Source organism: Danio rerio, chromosome 5 (genome assembly GCF_052040795.2).
Source record: "Danio rerio strain M-AB ecotype USA chromosome 5, GRCz13ab, whole genome shotgun sequence".
Classification (NCBI taxonomy): Eukaryota; Metazoa; Chordata; class Actinopteri; order Cypriniformes; family Danionidae; genus Danio; species Danio rerio.
In genome coordinates this window covers 76,184,769-76,211,608 of record NC_141025.1, presented here as the reverse complement: position 1 = coordinate 76,211,608, position 26,840 = coordinate 76,184,769, and the positions used below count along the sequence as shown (strand labels likewise).

At 31.1% G+C, this 26,840-nt stretch overlaps 1 protein-coding gene and 2 long non-coding RNA genes across 7 annotated transcripts; 1 reads left to right on the top strand and 2 right to left on the bottom strand.

Moving 5' to 3' along the window:
• Positions 1-7,148: 7,148 nt before the first annotated feature.
• spaw (southpaw) lies at positions 7,149-25,861 on the bottom strand. 2 transcript variants are annotated; one of them, XR_015489978.1, is made up of 4 exons: positions 25,553-25,861; positions 10,550-11,343; positions 8,145-8,675; positions 7,149-7,705 (listed from the first exon to the last, which is right to left on the bottom strand). XR_015489978.1 is itself a non-coding variant. In NM_180967.2 (3 exon segments), coding segments are annotated over 3 exon segments (1,215 nt in total). In that variant the 5' UTR covers positions 25,821-25,831; the 3' UTR covers positions 8,520-8,522.
• On the top strand, positions 12,097-15,483 carry LOC147844530 (uncharacterized). 4 transcript variants are annotated; one of them, XR_015492066.1, is made up of 8 exons: positions 12,097-12,132; positions 12,898-13,049; positions 13,465-13,520; positions 14,313-14,497; positions 14,582-14,689; positions 14,768-14,824; positions 14,916-15,084; positions 15,178-15,483. It is a non-coding gene; the product is annotated as an uncharacterized LOC147844530 (long non-coding RNA). The 4 variants fall into 4 exon arrangements; XR_015492065.1 differs by having other exon boundaries at positions 14,765-14,824; XR_015492068.1 differs by lacking the exon at positions 13,465-13,520.
• Positions 17,916-21,092, bottom strand: LOC147844529 (uncharacterized). Its single transcript, XR_015492083.1, has 4 exons — positions 21,005-21,092; positions 20,095-20,134; positions 19,852-19,996; positions 17,916-18,515 (listed from the first exon to the last, which is right to left on the bottom strand). It is a non-coding gene; the product is annotated as an uncharacterized LOC147844529 (long non-coding RNA).
• Positions 25,862-26,840: the final 979 nt, after the last annotated feature.

Sequence of the window (26,840 nt, the reverse complement as noted above, 5' to 3'; positions counted from 1 at the left end):
GAACTAATGGAAGCTCATTGTAAAGTGTGACCAAAACTTTAAAGAATAAAATCACAGCTGAAACAATTACAAATGTATGCAAATACACAAACACAGACATGCAAATATGATTCTGATTACATCCTGAGCATTATACCAAAAAACAGGGCATTTATTGTAGCATTGAATGTTATGCCTTAGCATTATTATTAGTCACGTCTCATAACATTAAATCGACATTTTCAAGCATTGTTGATTTATTATATTAACGTTTACGTCTCAAGTTATTAACCAAATCATAGGGATAAGATATAAATGCATGTCTTCCATTTCAAAGACGTGTTTTATTTTAGATTAGACATTTGTGTTGTGCGTTTTACAGATGGACTATTAAAGGATATTTTTTGGAAGCTTGGAGATTAAATTAAACAATCGGTTGTACACAAGTGGACATTTATTTCTGTTCTTCTTTATGTGTCGTCGTTTATCTGGTTGGAGTTTTAAAAGCTGATATGAACTAGTTTTTCTGGGAGGAAAAAATCTGAATATTTATTAATTTAGTTGGGAAAACTTTACTTGAACAGGGTGTTCATAAGACTATCGTGAAACATAACAAGTTGTCATGACAAACAGGCGGATCATTCCGCTGTGGCGACCCCAGATTAATAAAGGGACTAAGCCAAAAAGAAAATGAATGAATGAATAAATGTCATAACAAACAATGTCATCTTTACTAAGTCAAATAATATTTAAGAGTGTCGTTAATGACATTTTAATGACAAACTCAGCTTTTAGTTATAAAAGGCATGACATAACTGTAATGGCTTCATGACAGTCATGTTTATGACAGGTTTATGACAAGTTTCATTGTCTTGGTAATGTCAAATTGTCATGACAAAGACAGAAACAGGTTGTGATGTATTTGTTTATGTCAAGTTGTCATGAACAATGTCATCTTTGCATTTAAAACAGAGCAAATGACACTTAGCTGTTATAAGCATTCATAAAATCTCATTCACATTCATGATTTGTCCTGTCATGACTATAAAGGTCTAATGACAGCCTTGTTAACGCCTCCTTCAAGTCGCTCCCTGAACGAAAGTAAAGAGGGTGTTCAATATGACTGTCGATGAGATTTTAAGCATGCTTATGACAACCGTTATTAAGTGTCATTTGCTCGGTTATGACATTTTAAATGCAAAGATGACATTGTTTGCTATGACAACTTGACATAAGCAAAGACATCACAACAAGATCTTTGTCACGACAGCTTGACATTACCAAGACATCAAAACTTGTGATAAATGTGTCATAAGGCATTATAATTGTGTCATGACTATTTCTCTGATCACGTTTTCACTGTATTTGTCATTATAATGCCTCATTAAAAAGTGTCATTACTAAGTCAAATAATATTTAAGAGTGTCGTTAATGACATTTTAATGACAAACTCAGCTTGTAGTTATAAAAGGCATGACATAACTGTAATGGCTTCATGACAGTCATGTTTATGACAGGTTTATGACAAGTTTCATTGTCTTGGTAATGTCAAATTGTCATGACAAAGACAGAAACAGGTTGTGATGTATTTGTTTATGTCAAGTTGTCATGAACAATGTCATCTTTGCATTTAAAACAGAGCAAATAACACTTAGCTGTTATAAGCATTCATAAAATCTCAGTCACATTCATGATTTGTCCTGTCATGACTATAAAGGTCTAATGACAGCCTTGTTAAAGCCTCCTTCAAGTCGCTCCCTGAACGAAAGTGAATGGGGTATTTATCATGACTTTCAATGAGATTTTAAGTATGCTTATGACAACTGTTATTAAGGATCATTTGCTCGGTTATGACATTTTAAATGCAAAGATGACATTGTTTGCCATGACAACTTGACTTAACAAGCAAATACATGACAACCAGATCTTTGTTACGACAACTTGACATTACCAAGACATCAAAACTTGTCATAAATGTGTCATAAGGCATTATAATTGTGTCATGACTATTTCTCTGATCACGTTTTCACTGTATTTGTCATTATAATGCCTCATTAAAAAGTGTCATTACTAAGTCAAATAGTATTTAGGAGTGTCGTTAATGACATTTTAATAACAAAATCAGCTTTTAGTTATAAAAAGCATGACATAACTGTAATGGCTTCATGACAGTCATGTTTATGACAGGTTTATGACAAGTTTCATTGTCTTGGTAATGTCAAATTGTCATGACAAAGACAAAAACAGGTTGTGATGTACTTGTTTATGTCAAGTTGTCATGAACAATGTTATCTTTGCATTTAAAACAGAGCGAATGGCACTAGTTGTAATAAGCATGCATAAAATCTCATTCACATTCATGGTATGTGTCGTGTTGTGATTATAAAGGTGTCATGACAGCCTTATGAACACCTAGTCGCTCCCTGGACGAAAGTGAAGGGGGTGGTTATCATGACAGTCTTATGAACGCCTCCTTCAAGTCGCTCCCTGAACGAAAGTGAAGCTGCGCAGATGAGAGCGATGTTTATCAGCCAGTCTGTTTCTGTATGATGATCTCAGATCAGTGATGTCTAAACCAACCTCTTGCAAAAATGTGAACTGCTGCAAAAAAAAGAGAGAATATTTATACTCCTATTTACTACAGAATGATTTGAAATCAATATTAACGCAATAGCATAATACTTATTAGAAGGAATGCAAAATGCACACTTGCACAGAAAAGATGTTTTTAATACATCTTTTAATATACATATATATGATTATATTTAATTAGAATGCTTTGCACTTGCCAATGGGAATTTACGACCTGCTCTTTGGGAACTTTGGGAATCTTTAATGTCATGGATGAACTTCTAGCATCTTAGCAAACAAGACTTCAGGGGGGTGCCTGGGGAAAACGTCTCCTTTTCTTTGTGTATTTATTATTTTTATTGCTCTATAGGTCTTTGAATCAGACGAGATTTTAAATGTCTATATAAATATATAGAAATATTCAACCCTGTACACCAGCTGAAGATACATTTACAGAATTAATAAAGAAATAAACTCACAAATGGCTTTTGTGTTCATCCCTTATATATATATATATATATATATATATATATATATATATATATATATATATATATATATATATATATATATATATATATATATATATATATATATATATATATATACTAGTCCTCTACACTGGGTTCCAATGCAAACTGGCAATGTTAACTTTTTCACAACTTCAAGTTGATTTAATATAAAACAATTAAGTTGTCCCCCCAAAAAATCAAGAATTGTGTTGTTTCAGCTCATTTTAAGTAAGTAGTTTAAACAAGCAGTGAAAATATTATTTGAGTGTAGTACTAAATATATAATTTTATACTAAATTGCACTTTTAGTATCATTTTGAGGATGTTTTGATTATTTTAATTTATTTTAAGACATAAAAAATCGCAACAATTATAAAAGCACAAAACAAAACGCTCAAAGTCTTTAGTAAAATTAAATTAAATATACAATAAAACAATTATGTTACAATAACATTTAACATTCTTTGGCTTAAATATATATATATATATATATATATATATATATATATATATATATATATATATATATATATATATATATATATATATATATATATATATATATATATATATATATATACAGTTGATTAGTCAGAATTATTAGCCCCCCTGAATTATTAGCCCCCTGTTTATTTTTTTCCCCCATGATGACAATTTAGGGTAATTAGGCAGGTTACTGTAAAACAATGGTTTGCTCTGTAGACTGTCAAAAATATAGCTTAAAGGGGCTAATATTATCGACCTTAAAACCCTGTTTAAAAAATTAAAAACTGCTTTTATTCTAGCCTAAATAAAACAAATAAGGTTTTTGTTTATCTTCTTTTTTAGAAAACATAGTTTTAAAAATATGATATTTGTTTTGACTCATTTATATCTGTTTTGTGTTGTTATTTTTATTATTATAATATTAATTTTAAATAAGTTTTTTATTTGTTAAGTAACAGGAGGATTACTTTCAATAACATTACATTTATTACACTACAGAAATTTTATTTTGTATATTTTGTATTTACATTAATAGAAATATATTCAAATATAATTGCATCCTTGCCGTCTTGATAGTTGCTTGCATATTGAACCTAAACGATAAGATTGCACACCCAAACTTCCCACCATCCCAAATATATAAATATATATATATATTTATATATACAATGTAAAAAAATCTTGGGTTCCACACAATTCCTTCATTTCGTAGCAAATGCAAAAGGATAAAGCTTAGTATAAAGAATTTTAATAAAGAATAAGTCGATAAAAAATTTAAGTTGTCCCAAAAAAAAACTTAAGAATTGTGTTGATTCTGCTCATTTTAAGTAGTTTGAACAAGCAGCAAAAATATTATTTGAGTGTTGAATTTAAATATAATTTAATATTTTATTAGACATTATTATATATTAATAAATATATAATTTTAAAAAATAATACATTTTTGTATAGATTTGAGGATGTTTAAATTAATTTAATTTATTTGAAGACAAAAGTAACAATAATTATAAAAGCACAAAACAAAACTGTCAAAGCCTTGAGTAAAATTTAATTCGAATATACAATAAAATAAAAAATAATTTATAGTATTGCAATGATGTTGAATTAACATTGTGCCACAGATGTTTGTTAATTGTCTTTTTTAGAAAATATTTTATAATTTTGTATCATTTATATCTATTTTTGTATTATCATTTATATTATTATTATTTATATTATTATTATTGTTATTATTATTATTACTATTATTATTTTTATTACTATTATTATGATTAATATTATTATTATTATTATTACTATTATTATTATTATTATTATTATTGTTATTATTATTACGATTACTATTGCTATTATTATGATTAATATTATTATTGTTGTTATGATTATTATTATTATGTTTTTGATTAGCTTTTAAGTTAAGTTTCAGGAGGATTACTTTCGTCAACGGAACATAAATTACATAAATTTAATTTTGTCATTTGAAATCAAATAAATGTTATACTTTTAAATATAATTATATATACACTGTAAATAATGTTGGGTTCCACACAATTCATTTATGTGGTCCCAAATGCAAATCGAATAAAGAATATTAATAAAGAAGAAATCAATAAAGAAATGTTTTTAAAAATTTTAAGTTGATTAAACAAAAATTATGTTGCATTAAAATTGTGCCACAGACGTTTGTTTATTGTCTTTTTTTTTAGATAATATTGTTTTTTTTTAATATATCAGTTTATCATTCATATATATCTTGTATTATTGTAATTATAATGTTTTTGATTAGTATTTATTTACCAAGTTAAGTTTATATGTATATATGTACACTATGGATAATACAGGGATCCACACAATTTCTTCATGTTGTCCTAACACAAATCAATCAATGAACATAAGCATTTATTTAATTTAAGGATTGAACATAAAACATTTAAAATGTTCCCAAAAACAACTTAAGAATTGTTTTATTCCAAATCATTTTAAATACGAGTTTGACCAAACTTTTTTTTTTATTCTACATGCACTAAAATACCTAACATTAAATATATAATATAAAATATATAATATAAAATAATATAATTATAATGTTCAGAACATTAATAAAAAGTATAATAGATTTAAGTATAACTTTCTGATGTTTTTTTATGTCTGGGAGGGTCAAAACAATGAAAGCGCTCAAGTTGAAGTCACAGTTGGACACCAAATGCTTGTTTGCAGTTTTTATAGTCCTGAAGTTCTTTTAAGTGAAGCAGCTTGACAGACATAACAGTAAACATGTTTACAGCATCAGACCACCCAACTCTATCATGACTTCTACACACACCGTGAAGATCCTGACGCCTGTACAGCACACACGTCCTTCAGATACTTTCATTTTACCACACACACACACATACACACACACACAAACACATGTGTGTGTGTGTGTGTGTGTGTGTGTGTGTGTGTGTGTGTGTGTGTGTGTGTGTGTGTGTGTGTGTGTGTGTGTGTGTGGATGTTTCCCAGTGATGGGTTGCGGCTGGAAGGGCATCTGCTACATAAAAACTTACTGGATAAGTTGGCGGTTCATTCCGCTGTGGAGACCCCGGATTAATAAAGGGACTAAGCCGACAAGAAAATGAATAAATAATATGGTCATTATTATTAAATGTTATGTTTTATATGAATTATTGCATTATATTTATTGAATTATATGCCCCATGAATTAAATTAAGTATTTGCCCTTCAAGGCTTAATATTAAATTTAAAGACTTCAAAAGAACAGACTATAAGCAAATGAGTTTAATAAACACTGAAAAGTGTTTCACTGAATATATATACGCTAATAAAAATATTTCACATTTAATAAATACATTTTTTAATATATTCGTTTCTTTTTCCAACAGTGTAAAATTTGACATTTAATCTCATTGTCAAAAAATGCTTCTAAATCATCACATTTACAAACATCTCAATTTGTGTGCGGCATTATTTAGCCGACTCTGATTTTGTATGATTTAGAAAACGTAAGTATTTTATGTTTTCCCAGTTTAGTGGCTAATTTTAGTGACTGAACTCGTACGAATTCGTATGATTTTAAAAAGGAGGCGTGGCACCTAACCCCACCCCTAAACCCAACCATCATTGAGGGATGAGCAAATCACACAAAAATGTACGAATTAGATCCTATGAATTCATACGAATTAGCCACTAAATCAAAAAGTTATGGATTTCCGTGAGATTGTGTTGGATTTTTGTGTTTCTTTCTGGTCTTTCCCGTTGTCAGTGGAGCAGTCTGGCGAAATGACAAAGAAAGCTGATCAGAAAGAACCTTATAGAGCCAAGCTAGAGTTCAACTTTGTAGAAAAAACATTTTTGTTTTGTAAATAAAAAGTCTTAACAACATAAAAACACATCACATAATGTAAATACGCTGTCATTAATAAAGAATGTCAATAACTCAATTTTGACAGAAAAGTCAGATAGATCCTAATCCTAAGGTGATGTTGTTAGTCATGATGAAACTGAAGTTAAAGCTGTATTACATGTTTACTGTTGAAATGGTTTAGTCTTCGACCAGAATGTTGAGACTACAAAACAAATTCAGCAACACGAGCAACATAAAAGGCTGAAATCATTTTTATTTCTTATATACTTTACATATAAAACTTTTATAAAAATGTTCATGCTCGCTAATAAAAAAGATATAAAAGCACAAACTATTACAATACATTTCATTAATATGACTGAAGTTTAAGACAAAATTATCCGCCCTCCTATGAAATTGTTATTTTTGTTTTCAAATATTTTGATGTTGAATGTAGATATTTTTAAAACACATTTTTAAACATAAGGGGTTATATTATTCTAGCTATTTAGTAATATACCAATATTCAGCTTAAAGTGCAATTTAAATGGTTGATTAGATTATGTTAATTAGACAAGTCATTGGACAACAGTGGTTTGTTCTGTAGACGATCAAGACAATTCAAACAAAAACTATTTTAAGGGGGTTAATAATTTTGACCTAAGCAATTTTAAATATGCAGTGTGTGTATGTATATGTATTATATATATATAAACAGTTGAAGTCAGAATTATTTGCCCCCTTTGACTTTTCTTTTTTTAAATATTTCCCAAATTATGTTTAACAGAGCAAGGAAATTTTCACAGTATGTCTGATAATATTTTTTCTTCTGGAGAAAGTCTTTTTTTGTTTTATTTAGGCTAGAATAAAAGCAGTTTTTAATTTTTTAAACAGGGTTTTAAGGTCGATAATATTAGCCCCTTTAAGCTATATTTTTGACAGTCTACAGAGCAAACCATTGTTTTACAGTAACCTGCCTAATTACCCTAAACTGTCATCATGGGGAAAAAAATAAACAGGGGGCTAATAATTCTGACCAATCAACTGTGTGTGTGTATATATATATATATATATATATATATATATATATATATATATATATATATATATATATATATATATATATATATAAGCCAAAGAAATTGCAAAGAATAAGTACTTTCTCCAGAAGAAAACTTATATCAGGAAATACTGTGAAAAGTTTCCTTGCTCTGTTAAACTAAATATTTGAAAAGTAATTGAAATCTCACAGGAGGGGTAATAATTTCACTCATAGGTTATGTACATAAATTCAAAATACTAAATATTTACACACATTTCTTTTAAATATTAAATATTTCCATAATTTTGACAGCATTTCAACAGTTCATTCATTTATTTGCCTTCGGCTTAGTCTCTGATTTATCAGGAGTCGCCACAGTAGAATGAATCGCCAACTCATCCAGCATATGTTTTACACTGCGGATGCCCTTCCAGCCGCAAGCAGTTCAATAGTGCTGGTTTGAAATTCTCCAAAGCATGTGCTTGGAATGTTTTAGGATCTTCCTCTGGAGCGTTTTATTTTTCGTCAGTGTTGAAGAAGAGAATATGCTGATGATCATCACTGACAGCCAACTTCTCCATGATCATCAATGACAGCCGCACTCCTCCACGATCATGTCCTCGTGGTGTCTCATCACCACTCCATCCCCTTCATAGTAAAGCATGGAGAGCGAACTGAGGCGCAGCGGCACGCAGGACGGACAGCTGACCCGCTCAGGTTGGTAGAGCTTCAACAGACTCTGCAGACACACACACACACACAAATAACAATGATATTATTAATATTACTCATAGACTGATCCAGATGCTCATACACACTACTATACATTAGATGAGCCATGAGTAGGCCCGGATAGAATCTGTGCACATTTTGATCTATTTCTGTTGAGAATTTTGTGGAGACCCCAGATTAATTAAGAGACTAAGCCGAAAAGAAAATGAATGAATATAAATTTACTCAAATAAATAAATAGACTCAATGATGGGCTAAAAATCTGCAGATTTCTGCGTGCACAGATTCCATGTGATTCCGGGATGAGTCATTTTGTTCATTAAGGGCATTCAAATATTTGAACATTTGGGAAATATTTCCCACAAAAAAAAAAAAATCATGTGTATGTGACCTTTTAAACCTGTTTTTGGAGGGCAAGTACATTTAAATCAATTTGCACCAATTATGAGAGTTTTAATGTTATTTTATAAATAATATATGGTTTGAATTTTATACTTTTAAGACTACAATATGAACAAAAATAAAAACCCCAAACCGATCCTGAGTATAACAAAAAAAAAGTATGACAAAAAATATATATAACAAACTGAATTCAATAGTAATGATGTAGGCTACCATGATGGGACAATCATTTAAAACTATGTCTGTAGGTCAGTTTGACATAAATAATAAATAAATATAATAAACATAAATAAATAAATAAATAAATAAATAAATAAATAGGTGATAGATAGATAGATAGATAGACAGACAGACAGACAGACAGACAGACAGACAGACAGACAGACAGACAGACAGATAGACAAACAGACAGACAAACAAACAAATAAACAAACAAACAAACAAACAAACAAATAAATAAATAAATAAATAAATAAATAGACAGACAGACAGACAGACAGACAGATAGAGAAATAAACAAACAAATAAATAAACAAATAGATAAATAAACAAATTAATTAATTAATACATGAATAAATAAATAAATAAACAGACAGACAGACAGACAGATAGACAGATAAATAAATAAATAATTAAATAAATAAACAAACAAACAAACAAACAGACAGACAGACAGACAGACAGACAGACAGACAAATAAATAAATAAATAAATAAATAAATAAATAAATAAATAAATAAATAAATAAATAAATAAACAAATAAATAAATAAACAAATAAATTAATACATGAATAAATAAATAAATAAATAAATAAATAAATAAATAAACACAGACAGACAGACAGACAGACAAATAAATAAATAAATAAATAAATAAATAAATAAATAAATAAACAAACAAACAAATAAATAAAATTCACAGCAACTTTCTTATACAACATTAAAGTACACAAGTACACAAGTCTCATAATCAGTACAAAAACATTTAAAATGTTGCATACAGTTTTAATACAAATACACAGGATTTTTTTTGTTCATTTTTTAATCATTTCCCAAATGTCTAAATATTTTAATGTCCTTAATGAAATAATTTGTATTATGTAAAGACGACTTATAAATGGTGCAAATTGATTTTAATGTATTTAAATTTAGACATTTGTAATGCAGCGTTTATAGAGGCAGGACAGTAAATCTGGCATTATTCTTTCTTCTGGCTGCCGTTATCAGCCTCACACTATTGTTTTCCTGTTCTGAAAGTCTTGATAACACCATCGGGGAATTTTTCCATTATTATTTCAGCAAATAGGATTGTAAAACTGATTTGTTGTACTCTCCCATGCACTGCACTCTAAGTTTACCAACTATGACGACTTCCACTACTAAGAAACCCGGAAATGTGAAAAGACACTTTTTTTTTTAGAGTGCTGACATATTATAAATAATAAATATGATCTCAAACATTGAAGTATGTATCTCACCTGCATGTAAGCATGGTTTGTTGGATTGTAAGTCTCATCCAGAGGACTCGGACATTCCCCTTCGCATCTGTATGCATTATAACGCTTAGGATGCACGATCCACTCATCCCACCCAATCTGATCAAAATCCACCCACATATCAACCCGCCGGCAAAGTGAAGCTTGCTGTTCCTCTGAAGGTGTTGGCTTTCCTGTCACATTTCTGTCATCAGTCATGCGCATCCTTTCCACACGGTTTCGTTTGTGTCTCCGACCCTGAGTTCCATCTGCTGGTCGGTTCAGCGTGACGTATTTGGACTGCGCCACTGTATTCATCAAGCTGGAAGCGCTGTGGGTCACAGTTTCTTTGTAGAAAACTACAATCATGACTCGTTCTGCTGTGGGATGCTGGATTTTTCTTGGCCAGCTGCTTGTGAGAGATTCAATAAAGTCGTCTCCGCTTCCACTTCCACTGCCTTGGACATAATCTGGTGCCGTGACCCGGTCTGGTGTATCCATTCCCTGAATCAGCCATTGCTGTAGGAGTTCTGTAATGTTAAAAACTCTCCAGGATGATGATGATTGGGAGACGTCTACTGATTTAACGCTGCCCAGAAACAGTTTTTTGTTGCGACAAAACACGGAGTCAGATGCACAATGCTGTTTATGCTGATGGAAGATGTCTACAGTCACGCGTCTGGATGCAGAAAACGCCGGCAGCCGAATGCGAAGCTCCGAGAGCTGGATGTTGTCACTCGCTGACAGGGAAGACATGTCAAAGGAGACGGTCCATCGCTCTTCAGTTTGATGACAGTCTGGAAAATAAATAAACAACACGTTCTCACTCCCAACTCGTCATATACTGACGCTTGGTCAGGAACCCTCGGCGTAAGTTATTGACGCACAGGGTACCCCTTTAGCGTCACATTTAGACGTGCAGGGATTCCCTATAGAATCTGTACCTGAGCCTGAAGCGTCATAGGGAGACGCTGGAGGCTCGTATAATTACCAATAGATGTCAACGCACTTTTTAAAACCTGATTTACGCCTATTATCGCAGTTTTCTTCTTTTAAAAATATGTAATTTTATTTTGTTCATGAAAAGCGTCTGTAAACTGGGTCGAAACTACTGTATGAATAAACTTCGGTCCACGTGACATCCCTTCACGGTGAGTTTAACGCCGCTCTGCTATTGGTCAAACTGCATCAACGGTGAGTACTCAGATGAGTTCAACTGTCAACATTAAATATTACGTTAATGCTGCATAATCTATTTTTATTGGAGATTAGTTGGTGTTTATAAATATGTTATCATTTACTTTATATTTAATGAGTGAAAATATATTCGGTTGTCCAGTTTAGGTTAACTATAAAACTATACTACTAATAAAACTTTGATTCATTCATATTATTTATTATTTTTTTACTTTAAAAAATATTACATTTCAAGTACTAAGTTTAAAAATGTTTTCGGCTGATCTTTTTTCATTTTAAATTATTCATTGAAGTTGGGGTCATTGTATGTGGCGATCTATTTTTTACAGTCTATGCTCGCTATCCCAAGGTTCATTGCGATCCCAAGGTTCACTGCGGTTTTCCACAAGGTAAGTAAAAAGTAAATAAAGACGATTTGTTGATAAAGCATGTACTGTAAACTAGCGACGTTATCTAATTACATCAAGTTCATTTATTAAAAACATATTTTTCTCAAATATAACGTTGGTCATGCATAGCTCAGAACAATATATACATTTTAAGATGAGGAACAGTGTTACTAACTTAGATTGTTGTTTTCCACAATAGAATTCGTGCAAAATCTTTATATGATATGCAATATGCAACTCTAATAATACAAATGTATTTGTAATTGTTTCAATATTAAAGAACATCAAGTGTTTCCAAAGGTTAATTGTAAAAACAATTATTTTCCATGCCTTTAAAGGAAAAAAGGCAGAAATTTTGCCCGTCTGAGCACATTTTTAATTTAATTTAATTTTTATTTTAATCTACCACACACACACACACATGTATGTATGTATATATATATATATATATATATATATATATATATATATATATATATGTATATATATATATATATATATATATATATATATATATATATATATATATATATATATATATATATATATACAGGTGTAAATTATAAGGTGTTCACTGTTCAGATATGAATATTTTTTCTTTGCTCTTTTCAGGTTCTTTAGATTTCTTTAAAAATCCAATTTTGTTTTCTAATAAGCAAAAAGTAAAGCCACTTTACCCATGTCTATATGTTAAATTGAACTTGTCTTTCTCTCTATCTCTGTTAACACATTTGTATTTGTTTGATTCATTCTTGTGTCTTTCAGCCTGTTTCTGCCTATCACCATGAGTGATTCCTTGATACTCATATTTATCATCAAGACCTCAATAATAAGCTCAAGTCTTGATGACAACTTGATGATCTGCAGGAAGCACCACTATGTAAGGAAGGCCAAGAGCACTCTGGAATCAGTCAAGGGTTAGTGAAGTTTTTCATTCCATGTATATTAAATATCTACATTGTTTAGGCATATATGATTGTACGAGATAAAATGCATTTATTCTTTCACTACTATTGTAATAACAGAAAGAAACACATTAGTTTTACTATTACTATTGTTTATGAAAAACATTATAAACTACAGTATAAGCTCACAAAATATTGTGGCCTAACTGTTTAAAACTATTTGTTCTGGGTGTTGATAGTGGCCAACCATTTTTTTTCTTTTTCAGAAAGTATTTTGTTTTGTCTGATTTTATGACACCTTATAGGCCATCAACTGCCCACATTAGGGTTTAGGAAATTAAACTACTAATGCTGCTAGTCTACTAGTCTTAGGATAAGTTAGAATTGTTATAAATGTTAATTTCTTTGTTGTTTTTATCTGGTACAGCTCATAGGAACTCCAATCTTCCCAACTGTGAGAGAGCCTTGCTCCAGTGACTGTTGGTGTGTACTTTAATGTTTCCATTAGTCACTGTATCTGTAGATCTAGGTGACAGTGGGCTAGAGTAAAAATTTGTTTTTATTTAAACTAAGGCATACTGATGGCCTTTTTATCTCAGATTTGGTCATGCAAGTATAAATATATCCTAAAATATTTTTATAGTCTTTCCATTGGTGGAAAAGATGTTGGTATAATTATTTTTAATGGACTGCTAAGATCTCAGCAGACATTTTTCTGAGATATTCTTGAGTGGGAGTCTGTGCAATACAAGGTGGATCGTATTTGCAAGGAAGAGCCCTTCATCTGTCTTGCTTCCACACTAGATATACTGCCAATTTAAGTAGATGTGAACCATAAGCATAACCATTTCATGAATGCACAAGGTACTTTAAACTGTATGTGTTGAAACTAAATTAACAAGAAAACAGCTCTTTGATGTTCACCTAGTAAAATTAGATTAGAAGATAATATTTTGAAGGTTTGTTTACAGCTAAGGATTAAGGATTGACAGGAAGATTTGTGGACTACATCAACTAATGACACTACCTCCAAAGAGTTGCAAAAAGCTGTCCAAAGTTTCAGCACCATCTTTAATCCCATGATTTTAGTGTGTTTCATGCCTAAGCACATGAGTTTAAATCTGAGATAGATGAACCATATGATAATCTTAAACTGATCTACAGGTAAATGCCAAAACTTATTGGTTTACTTATTTGCTTGTTTGTTTGTTTGTTTGTTTGTTTGTTTGTTTGTTTGTTTGTTTGTTTGTTTGTTTGTTTGTATATGTTAACCAGGTGAAATGGACTGAGGCATACCAGGATATGCCTGGTTTTACTCTTGGGATGGAGGTTGAACAGTGCAATATTTCTTCTATAGGATTGCAGTGACCAGACATGCTACTGTAACTCTCATGGTCATGTGCTGGAATTAGCAGATATTCAACAGTTTGGCCATCTTGCTGACCTATTGATATCAGAAGGTAACGATATCCAGTAGAATTTGTTTTAGTTGTTCTGTAACCTATTTAAATAGTATTGTGATTTTTGATTGCTTATCACTGTAGACCGAAACAGCTCTGCAAAGCAAGTTGGAAAACAGAATCCACGAAACTGGCAGTGACCGGAAACCAGTTGGAAGACTTTGGTCTGTGACGTAGAGGAGTGGGCAGAGGGTGAGGAAATTCTTATTAATATTACATGTAGTCATGAAAAATTGTAACTGTTACTATTATTGTCATTTTTTTCAGTAGCAGAAGCGAAGACAACAAAAAACAGAAGTGATATGGATGTCTTCGTCATATGGCATGGTATGTACACTAGACTTCTGTCAGTGTTGATTCTTTAAAAGTTGACGTATAATCCTTGTTATACAACTTTCTTTTTATAAATATATTTCAGACTCTGCTGACCCAGCAACAAAGAGGAGGGTGTTCAACATCATCCTGCTAGTCAGGATTCTTCAGGAGAAGCAGAGGATTCTTGTGGCAGAGATGGCCAACCACTATAAATACCTTTCAACTCATCCTGGTTCCTTCAAAGAACTTTCCTGCTTGTTTGCTACTGAAAAGTATGTATTTGTATTATTTGGCACAGACATAAGCATAAGGTTACCCAGTCCAAAGGATATTAATATATTTTTATGTTGTTGTGTTCTTTTAAGATTCGACATGTGGCCTAAACGAAGAGGGGTTAAAAGGTCTATGGATCATCATTCTCAGAAAGCAACAAAATAACTGAGAAATAAACAACAATACGATGGTGCAATCTAGAGACCTGCAAGGTACCTGCAAGTTTTGGCTGGAGCAGAGAACATACATTTTTTAAATAAAGCTCCAGCTGATGAGTTTGACATTGACTGTGGATTTTCTTTTACTGTAATCCAGAAGAGGATGACCTTAACCCTGAATCTAAAGCATGTAATAAAATCTGTAAAAATAAAATAAAATTTTCATCATCTATAACCAAATTGTTGTCTCTCTCTTTTTTTTTAAATACATAGATATGTACAGTATGTAAGCATTCCTCTAAAATCAATCAGTGTTGTAAATTAAGAGCATTATTGTATGCCCAACTGCTTACAATATATAACGATTTAAGGAACTCTATATTAAAATAAAATTATTACATTAAATGACATTAAGAGCTTTTAAAATATTAATTTTATCATACATTTTTATGATAAATTTAATTTTTGCATATACTTGGCCAAAAAATGTACATTATTATGGTCAACTGCTCAGATACCTCCAGTCAATATGTGGCTGAGTCAGGCAACCAGACTTCTACCTCTGAACAAATTAACCTATAATTTACATCAAAGATCTGATGGATCTATTTGGTCCTCATGGATTTTTCTAAAAAAAAAAAAAAAAAAAAAAATTTATCTCCTTTTATTTTTGTCTTTACTTTGAAACATTTGTATTCATTTGTTAGAATGTCTAACAAAAAACTACTGTACTTGTGAGATAACAGTGCCACTGTTGTTATGCTGAAAATAAAAAATAACTTTGTATAATGTTTTATTGAATGCAAGATAAAAAATTAAAAAATAAAATATTTTCCAAGAGATGGGTTGCGGCTAGAAGAGCATCTGCTGCATAAAAACATGCTGGAAAAGTTGGCGGTTCATAGAGCTGTGGCGACCCCTGGTTAATAAAGGGACTAAGCCAAAAAGTAAAATAAAATATGTATTTTTTGTAGACATAGAACTTCACAGTAACTTATAAGTACAGCACAGAACTTTTTTACTTCTAGTTTAGATAATTTAAAGGTTTGCATATTTATTTTGTTGGTTCATGGCTATGTATTTTTAATCATTTTGAACTATTCGCAGCATTTGAAAGGATATCTTTTCGTCATTGTTACCTCATTTCTTACTATTTTCATGATTCTTACAATGCAGCAAATCTTAAAATCATTTGATCATAAAGAAAATAATTAACAAATTAACCCACATGCAGGACAAAGACATGATGTGGAATCATTATTAAACACAAGTTCATCCATTGTCATCAAAACATACTGTTACACAAACAGTTGAAGATTTAGAAATAAAAATAATCAGATAAAGAGTGGTTTTCAAACAAATACATGTCTTTAAAAAGGTTATATTTATAAACATTTACATATTTTAAGAGCTTTTATCCATATTTCAAATAAAAAGAAAACAATTAAATATCACATGATGACCATTAATAAAACACAATTACAGAATTACATCCACACAAATTAAACTGAACTTATAATATTTGTGATGAACATAATCACTATTGCTAATAACTTGTAATTAAAGAGGATACTAATGTTTAGCTTATTTTTACAGCTTTTTTTTTTTTTTTTTACCACAACTGTACATGTGACAATACAATTTCTTGTCCATGTTGAAGATAATACATCTACATAGGTTAACTGCCCTTTTACTCAAAGGGGATGAGTAGAGCCCCGTAGAAAAGGAAAAAGTATTCACATTTCAAACGAGAAATGAGTGAGAGAATATCAGCAAGACTATTACCTATGCTATGTTCAATAAATAATGTTGGATATAATAGTCTGATATATACTGATCAAGTCAATAAAAGCTGTTTTAAAAAAATACTCATTGTAAAATAACAAATTTATGTCTGACATTCATATATGTCATAAATATATGCACAATGACCTTATTCAGATAGTCTTTAGTTCATTAAAAATAGTATTTGTTCCATTTTATTACAAAAAGGCTTTAAACTACATTACCCACAATCCTTTGTCGCTGTATAGATGGGACGGGAAAGACATGGCGCTACAAATTGTAGTTCATTGAAAGCTGTAGTTAGGGTTAAGTTTAGGGTTACGATCTTGGTTAATCGGTAACTATTTGAAACACAGCGATAACTCATTGATAAAGGACACTGTTAGTAAAGTGGCAAAGTTAGCAAAACATAGTTTGCAACACGAAGGATCTTTTAATTTGGCTTAGAAGTTATAGTCCAATCACAATGTCGCAATCTACGTCACACTTTGTCTCTATTTGGTAATCTTCCGGCTGAAGGTAGATTATAATAACCTTATAATATAACTTAAATATCAAAATGTGTATTAATATTACATGTTATTTATTGTCTTATTAAAAATACAAATGTATATTTACCGTGAGATTCCTTTGTGGGGGTAACCTAATGTGCAAAATGATCATAGTAAAACCAGATCATAGGCAGTATACTAAATTTGAAACGAATAATAAAATAATAAAAAAAGCATCATGTTTGAAAACATTTTCAGCATTTCCTGTAACTAAACACTGCGTCCTGTAGGTATACAAATATAAATATATGTCAAACTTAAATGACAAATATAGTGCCCATTAAATAGTAAAAATAGTAGTTCATTGTAAATGAGAATGCAAATAAACACAATACATTTTTAATGAAACATTTATAATTTATTTATAATGCCACAAAAAAAAAAAAAAAAAAAATCACGCAAACATGCAAAAACCAAAAATATATATATTTATAACAGTTTTTAATGCAATAATATATTACCATACATATATAAATGATTAAAAACAATTATAATTGAAGGAAATTTATATTTTGTATTATCATTATTATATTTATTTTGTGATATTTATTCATGTCATACATCTGGTATGTCAAGCTCAAGTAAAACTGCACTGCAAAAAATCTTTTCAAATAATGCCTTTGGAAATGCCATTATAATAAACAGCTTTCACAACAACAAGAAGTCAAGTTCATGACAAATGCAAATTATGTTTATAATAACAACTTTCTGAACTTAAACATCAAAAGTAGAATAAGTTCAAAACATATTCAAGTATTTACTGAAGAATAGCAAAAACAATTTGTAAAAAACACTGAGAACCAAAGTGTGCTTGGTAAGTCCAGGTGTTTATGGTGACTAGACTGTCATATTGCAATCCGGTCAGCATGAGGAGACTTGGGCGTAAAGTGTCAGCAATTCCTGGAGGGCTCCCATGTGTTATTCCAGGTTTTGCCACTGTAAAGTATTAAAAGTGCACAATATCATTACTGAACAAAGAATGAGTGTTAGGTTTCATTTAGAAAGTTCAGTGATATTTCTTTATATATGTAAAGTGTCATTAAACCTGGCACTCTTGAATTAACTGTATAATAGGTTAAACATTTCCAGCATGTTTCCATGTATTCCAAGCAGATCTGTCAGTTCTACACTCAGAGATCAGGATAGTGACTGCACTTCTCATTATGAACACCCTTATCCTTCACATACATTTTTATTACCACTGATGTCCACTGCTGTAGTTTTCATTGAAGGGAATGCTGACACAAATTCCAGCAAGTTTTTTTTTTTTAAATAGCAGAAGATGGGTATTATTGGGCCAAAACCTTAAAAAATATAAGATGCAAGATTTGAATCTTGATGAACATATTGTTAATCGACTTCTTGCAATTGAAAACACATCTCATTTTTGACTCATCAATTATATGAAAACTACTACAGCATACAGTGCTCCACCCTAAAAATATTTCTAAATTATAACAAGCTTATTGTTTTACAAGGCTAAACATTAATTTCATGCCTGCATGATTCACTGCTTTTACTGAAACCCATTACACTCTTAACTCAAACTAGTTGACTTTATAAAAAAAACTGCATGGAAAATGTTGCCTTAAACCCTTTATGTTTTTACACAAGGTGAAACTAAACAGCCCTCTTTAAATTAACCTAGAACCTTTACAATCTTCTTGGACTTACAGTAATATTTTAATTCAAGTATGGCTGTTAAGTTATACCCTGTATAAAATGTAAGGGGTTTAAGGCACTGGGTTTCTATACAATTTTCTAGTAAAGTCAACTAGATAGGGTTAAAGGAATAGTTCACTATTTACTCTCCCTCAAGTGGTTGTAAACCTTTTTTTTAAAACTTCCAAGTTACTTTGTGTTGAACATGAAGGAAGTTTTTGAAGAAAGCTGAAAAGCTGAAAACATTGACATGCATAGTAGGAAAAAACAAATACCATGGAAGTTAATGTTTGCAGGTTTTCATCTTTCTTTAAAATATAAATTGTGTTTAACTGAAGAAAGCAACTCAGACATATTTGGAACAAGTGAAGGATGAGTCATTAATGACAGTATTTTCATTTTTGGGTGAATCTCTTTAAGAGTATACTGAAAGAAATGTCCTACTCAATGTAGCTAACTTCAGCTGCATGTGTAGCCCCATAAGTACTTATCTAGAAATCAAAACAATAATCACGTTAGTCCCATTTTAGGCCTTTTATATCATATTGGCCACAGAATGGACTACTTAGTGTTGCAATGAAATTAAAAAATTGATAAAACTATGACTTACCACACAATACAAGACAAACAGTGAATTTTCAGCTCTGCCTTTGCTGTACAAAATATGAGGTTCCAGGTTCAACACTGATCTTGAGTGGGGCAGTTGTGCAGCTCTGTGAGGTTGTGACTGTTCAGATGAAGTGCTGTGAAGAGTTCTTTATTAAAAGAAAGTACATTCTTTTAAAATCTGTACATAATAACAAAGAAAATACAATGATTTTAAATAATGATTAATTCTGAACAAAAACCTTACCCTTAGTCAAGATGAATTCATATGTCAAAAGTTTCTGCATCTAAAATGAATAAAAACAGATGTGACATTAGTTAAACCCACTAACTACTAGATACATCAGTACTGCATTAAGCAGTTGTAAAGTAATGTAAGTGTAGTCCAAAATGAGCCTTAATCTGTTTAAGATAATGATTTAAAAAACGTTGCTTGTGTTAAAAACAATCCAGCCACTTGTAATACATATGATCAATGGTAAATTTCTGAGAAGGTGCAAGGTAATCCTTGAGTTTTACCATTACCATCCTGACTGACATAATATTGGACAAAGAAGACAGCTTGTTGTGCCTCTTTACCACAATTTAGAGATGATAGATTCTTTCTTTTATTAAATAAATTGGTAAAGGCCAAATTATACTTGTAATAGTGTAAGATATTCATTGTGACATACATCAGCTTAAGTTATACTTGAGCTTTTGTTATGTTATATATATATATATATATATATATATATATATATATATATATATATATATATATATATATATGTGTGTGTGTGTGTGTGTGTGTGTGTGTGTGTGTGTGTGTGTGTGTGTGTGTGTGTTTTAAGAAAATAATTGTTTTTACAATGTAGCCTTTAAACCTTTGGAAACACTTGATGTTCTTTAATATTGAAACAATTACGAATACATTTGTATTATTAGAGTTGCATACTGCATATTATATATAGATTTTGCACGAATTCTATTGTGGAAAACAACAATCTGGTAATACTGTTCCTTATCTTAAAATGTATATATTGTTCTAATGCATGACCAACGTTATATGTGAGAAAAATATGTTTTTAATAAATGAACTTGATGTAATTAGATAACGTCGCTAGTTTACAGTACATGCTTTATCAACAAATCGTCTTTATTTACTTTTTACTTACCTTGTGGAAAACCGCAGTGAACCTTGGGATCGCAATGAACCTTGGGATAGCGAGCATAGACTGTAAAAAATAGATCGCCACATACAATGACCCCAACTTCAATGAATAATTTAAAATGAAAAAAGATCAGCCGAAAACATTTTTAAACTTAGTACTTGAAATGTAATATTTTTTAAAGTAAAAAAATAATAAATAATATGAATGAATCAAAGTTTTATTAGTAGTATAGTTTTATAGTTAACCTAAACTGGACAACCGAATATATTTTCACTCATTAAATATAAAGTAAATGATAACATATTTATAAACACCAACTAATCTCCAATAAAAATAGATTATGCAGCATTAACGTAATATTTAATGTTGACAGTTGAACTCATCTGAGAACTCACCGTTAATGCAGTTTGACCAATAGCAGAGCGGCGTTAAACTCACCGTGAAGGGATGTCACGTGGACCGAAGTTTATTCATACAGTAGTTTCGACCCAGTTTACAGACGCTTTTCATGAACAAAATAAAATTACATATTTTTAAAAGAAGAAAACTGCGATAATAGGCGTAAATCAGGTTTTAAAAAGTGCGTTGACATCTATTGGTAATTATACGAGCCTCCAGCGTCTCCCTATGACGCTTCAGGCTCAGGTACAGATTCTATAGGGAATCCCTGCACGTCTAAATGTGACGCTAAAGGGGTACCCTGTGCGTCAATAACTTACGCCGAGGGTTCCTGACCAAGCGTCAGTATATGACGAGTTGGGAGTGAGAACGTGTTGAAATAAAACATGCTAGTATTGACCTTATTCCTGATGTACGAGAGGCCGCAGCCTTTGGAATCATTTTGGGTCAAGACTTTCGCTCTTTCACTGATTTTTAGACGTTACAAACAGCTCGTTGTGCTTCTTGATGTTGCAACCTGACTTTTTTCATTATATTATTTAGCTTTTTATGTATAGTCATAAACACAATTGTTTGGAAAACAAGTAATTTGACCGTTTACTACTCCTACTCTGTTAAAAGTTGGGTTAAAAGTACCCCACGTATAAACCAACTATAGGTTATTATAGCACCTTCCCAACTACAGTCAGAAGTCAGAATTATTAGCCCCCCTGAATCATTAGCGCCCCTGTTTATTTTTTTCCCCGTTTTCTGTTTACACAGAGAGTTTTTTTAACACATTTCTAATCATAGTAGTTTTAATAATACATTAATAACTGATTTATTTTCTCTTTGTCATGATGACAGTAAATAATATTAGACTAGATATTTTTCAAGACACTTCTATAGAGCTAAAAGTGACATTTAAAGGCTTAACTAGGTTATTAGGTAAACTAGGCAGGTTAGGGTAATTAGGCAAGTTACTGTATTTCTGTAGACTATCTGAAAAAAAAATAGCTCAAAGGGTCTAATAATTTTGTCCTTGAAATGGTGTTTAAAAAATTAAAAACTGCTTTTATTTTAGCCAAAATAAAACAAATAAGACTTTCTCCAGAAGAAAAAATATTATCAGACAAACTGTGAAAATTCCCTTGCCCTGTTAAACATCATTTGGGAAATATTTTTGATCTCAAATCAATTATCATTTTGTGTTCTCATTTTATCATCAAATGCACACTAAGTAATGTAGCCTATAGCTTTTGCCACACACATTTCCTAAAGGGAAGCACAGTTTTAAATTACATTCTGTGAAAAGAGAAGCACAAAAAGACAAAGTAATTTTCAGAAGAAAAAAATTAAGATATTAACCAACAAGATTAATAAAATAAAATAAAACAACCTATTAACATCAACAAATATACTTAAATTAAATCACATAACCTATTCGGAAAATGAAAAACAGAAAAAAAGCAAAAACAATCAATAAATAATGAATAAAACATCAATATCCATAATATGTGAGTTTTTTTTCTATTAAAATGGTTATGTTGTAAAGATATCATTTAAAATGATCTCATTTTAAAACTCTCCAGAAGAAAAAATATTATCAGACATACTGTGAAAATTCCCTTGCTCTGTTAAACATCATTTGGGAAATAATTTTGACCTCAAATCAATTAGCATTTTTTTGTTTTCATTTTGTCATTAAATGCACACTGATTAATGTAGCCTATAGCTTTTGCCACACACATTTACTAAAGGGAAGCACAGTTTAACACTGATTTTATATACTGTATATGAAAAAAAAAACATAGCAGCAATAAAATATTAGCATTTAAAATGACATTCTGTGAATAGAGAAGCTTTAATTTTTTTAAAACATCTCATTTTAAAACTCAAGGTCTATTCTATTCAAAAACCGCTATGCAATATTTGTGTATAGCCTATAATCAAGAATGAGGTTGAATAAACATTCACCTTTTCGCGCAAAAAATATAATATATTAAAAACAAACAAGAACAAATTATCCATAACATTCGCTATTGAAATATAATCCGTGTGTATTAAGCTACTCAACAGGTTTCCAGAGATTCCTTAAGTGACAACAGGTCCTGTCAGAGCAGATGCAGCCAAATGTCAGCAGCACAGAGAGATGTGTATTGAACCTCGCGACCTAACAGACGTCTGACGGGCTAATACACACACCCGTGTACATAAAACAGCCAGCTCTTTAAAGTTGAATAAGCATTGTGACACTACTGAGCTGTAAAAGCTGAGGGTCAGATAGCAGAAGAGCCTGATAATGAGCCCACATCTTCCCGAGATGCTTGACTTTTCTTTAAAAACGCGCGTGCTCCTATTATACAAATATATCAAGAAAACCACGAGGAAAATCATCCCGAAATGTGATGGAGTAGACTACAGCGCTGAAGAGAAACGAGAAATGCTGTTGCGTATTGCAAAATTAGGCTACTTGATAACAGTTATCTCAGTGCAATCGATTGAAAATATTAACCTGTTGAATTAATATCAGGTGCACTTTATATTTTAGGAAATACCGAATAAAATAGGATTTGCGCTTTGTTAAACATCACTTCGGGAGTATTTGAATTAATAAATAATTAAAATTCCACATGTAAAATTCATTTAAGCTATTAATTCGGGTAAATAATTAAATAAAATATTTACTTTTTAATAATTTTTGTACTTATTGTTAGGACATAATGTGTAATGCTAACTTAAGTGCATTTTGCTTGGACGTAATATAGTAGCTATCAGGTGCAATTATTTTTGCATTATATCGAGTCCATATTGCCCTCAAAAAAATCAAAAGCTATGCGACTCCTACAAGCCTAAATGTATACTGTTTATATCCCCCCCCCCCCTAGCCTTTGAAATTTTCCTGACATTTTTGTTGTACTTGCATTGTATATTTGACTTATTTAATAATAATAATAATAATAATATTAATAATAATAATCATAATAATAATAATAATAAAAATGTACATTATTTTAGGGGGGAAATCCTCAGATGCGCTAATAAATTCACCTTCTTGAATTTATATATAATTACAATTCCTTAAACTGGCTAATCATTTAAGTTAATAATTCGGGTAAATAATTTAACTAAATATATATCATACTTTGTGTAGTAATTGTTAGGTTATGTGTTAAGCTAACTTGAGTGCATTTTGCATAGGATGTAATATAACAATGGGGTGCATGTTTACCTTAGGAAACACTAAACACAATTTCAGAAATCTTTAGGAAAAAATAAATAGGCCTAGATAAAATTCCACAGATCAACGAGCTACGCATTCAACAATATTTACCAAAATAATAGCTAATGTTAGTACTTTTTTAAGGATAATGAGTAATAACAAAAACAGTGCATGAATAATTATGTTAATTGTTATACTAAACATTACTTTATTATGAACTAATGCTGAGTGAATGCATGCGCTAATCATGAACTAACTTAACTACAACTCACATAAGTTCATGTGTGAATAATGGCTATCTTAATTGCTTGTTAATACATGATTGTTTGGTAATGAATGTAATAAATAAAACCATTGTTAATCCATCTGTGGATTTTTGTTTAAATTAATGTATGAATTAACACATTAGTTTATGCTTAATTTAACCATCATGAACGCATGAGCTGTTAATATATAATTGTTATGACTTTACTTAGAGGGGCTCATCATCATTAACCCATTCTTAACTATTAATTAACTACTTATCTAAATCTTTTTACTGTGTTTACATTGAATAATAGAAAGTTTTCTGTCAGAACAGTTTAAGCGCAGGAGTTCATGAGGATGAGTTAATGATGATGTGCCCCTCCAAGTAAAGTCATGATATAATTATGCATTAACATCTCATGAGTCCATGTTAGTTACATTTAGCTTAAATAAAAATATTAATGAATCCATTGATTAAAAATCATGTACTAGGCTTAACAAGTTTACAAGGAAGCCTTATCCACACATGGACTCTTGAGACTCATTAAAGTTAGTTCATGATTAGCGCTTGCTTTATCGTTTATTTATTATAATGTTAAACTTAAATTAATACATAATTATTCATGAACTGTTATTGTAAAGTGTTACCGGATCATGTAATAACTTTGCATAACGTGCAAAGTAACAATCAGGTGCGTGCTTACCTTGTGCAATCAAGCTCAGGACGAAGTCAGACTGATGGAGAGCCGGGTTGTCCACACTAGCAGGAGTAGTCAGCATCTTATTCCCGCTGAAGTCTCTGTATAACTGCATCATGTACAGCGGGTACCTTGGATAAAACTGGCTGGAGTAAGCACCGAAGAAAGCTGTGCGATGATCTTTAATAAACGCGCCATTTTTATCGATCCACACGCAATCAACAACGCGTAAAACAAATAACGCGAATGAAGCGCACGCTATGACCGGCTGCATTGCGAATGGAGGTTTGGATTCTGTCCGACCGTGTCTCGTCTGAGGGTGTCCTGGTTTGGGCAATGCTTTTAAAGTGTGCATCTGGCCCCTGATGACCCCCGCCATCCTGCAGTGTCCCGGGAATCCCTCTGATCCGTCAGGCACATCAGAGAGCAGAGCTGTCAAGTTCACTGCTGCTGGAAACAGTGCAGGCGTTTATTCGCGCGAGGCCAGACACTCTCACGCATCCTTTGATTTCGGCCCACCCAAAAGTCAAACCATAGGAAAAGTCTGTAAAATAACAGTGTTTCTTTGTAAAACTCAATGTGTAACTTTATTGAACGGATTTGATCATAATAATCTAAGAAAAGTCTGTAAAACAACAGTGTTTCTTTGTAAAACTCTTAGTGTGTAACTTTATTGAACGGATTTGATCATAATAATCTAAGGAAAGTCTGTAAAATATCAGTGTTCCTTTGTAAAACTCTTAGTGTGTAACTTTATTGAACGGATTTGGTCATAATAATCTAAGAAAAGTCTGTAAAATAAGTGTTTTTTCTATTAAAACAATTTAATATCTGTAGATTTATTATTTTTTGCACAAAGAAATTTTACCGTAATTTAATGGGTTTTGTTGTCAGTCATTTTACCTTTTTTACGATTTTGTTTTTACAGTGCACCTATAGTTCAGCCAGCATTTTTGTTTATATGCATGAAATAGACGTATAATTGCGATTATTTAAGGGCACATATTACGTTGCAATATGTGACCCTGGAGCACAAATAAGGGTCAATTTTAGGGAACAATTTTAGTTTTAAATATCATTTGAAAGCTGAATATGCTAACCCAATACGTACACACACACAGTTGAAGCCAAATTTAATATCCCTCCTCTGAAATATTTATTCTTTTTCAAACCTTCCTCAAGTGATATTTAATAGAGCAAAGAAGTTTTCACAGTGTTCCCTATACTATCTTTTCTTCTAAGAGTCTTATTTGTTTTATATCGGCTGGAATGAAAGCAGTTTTTAAAATGTAAA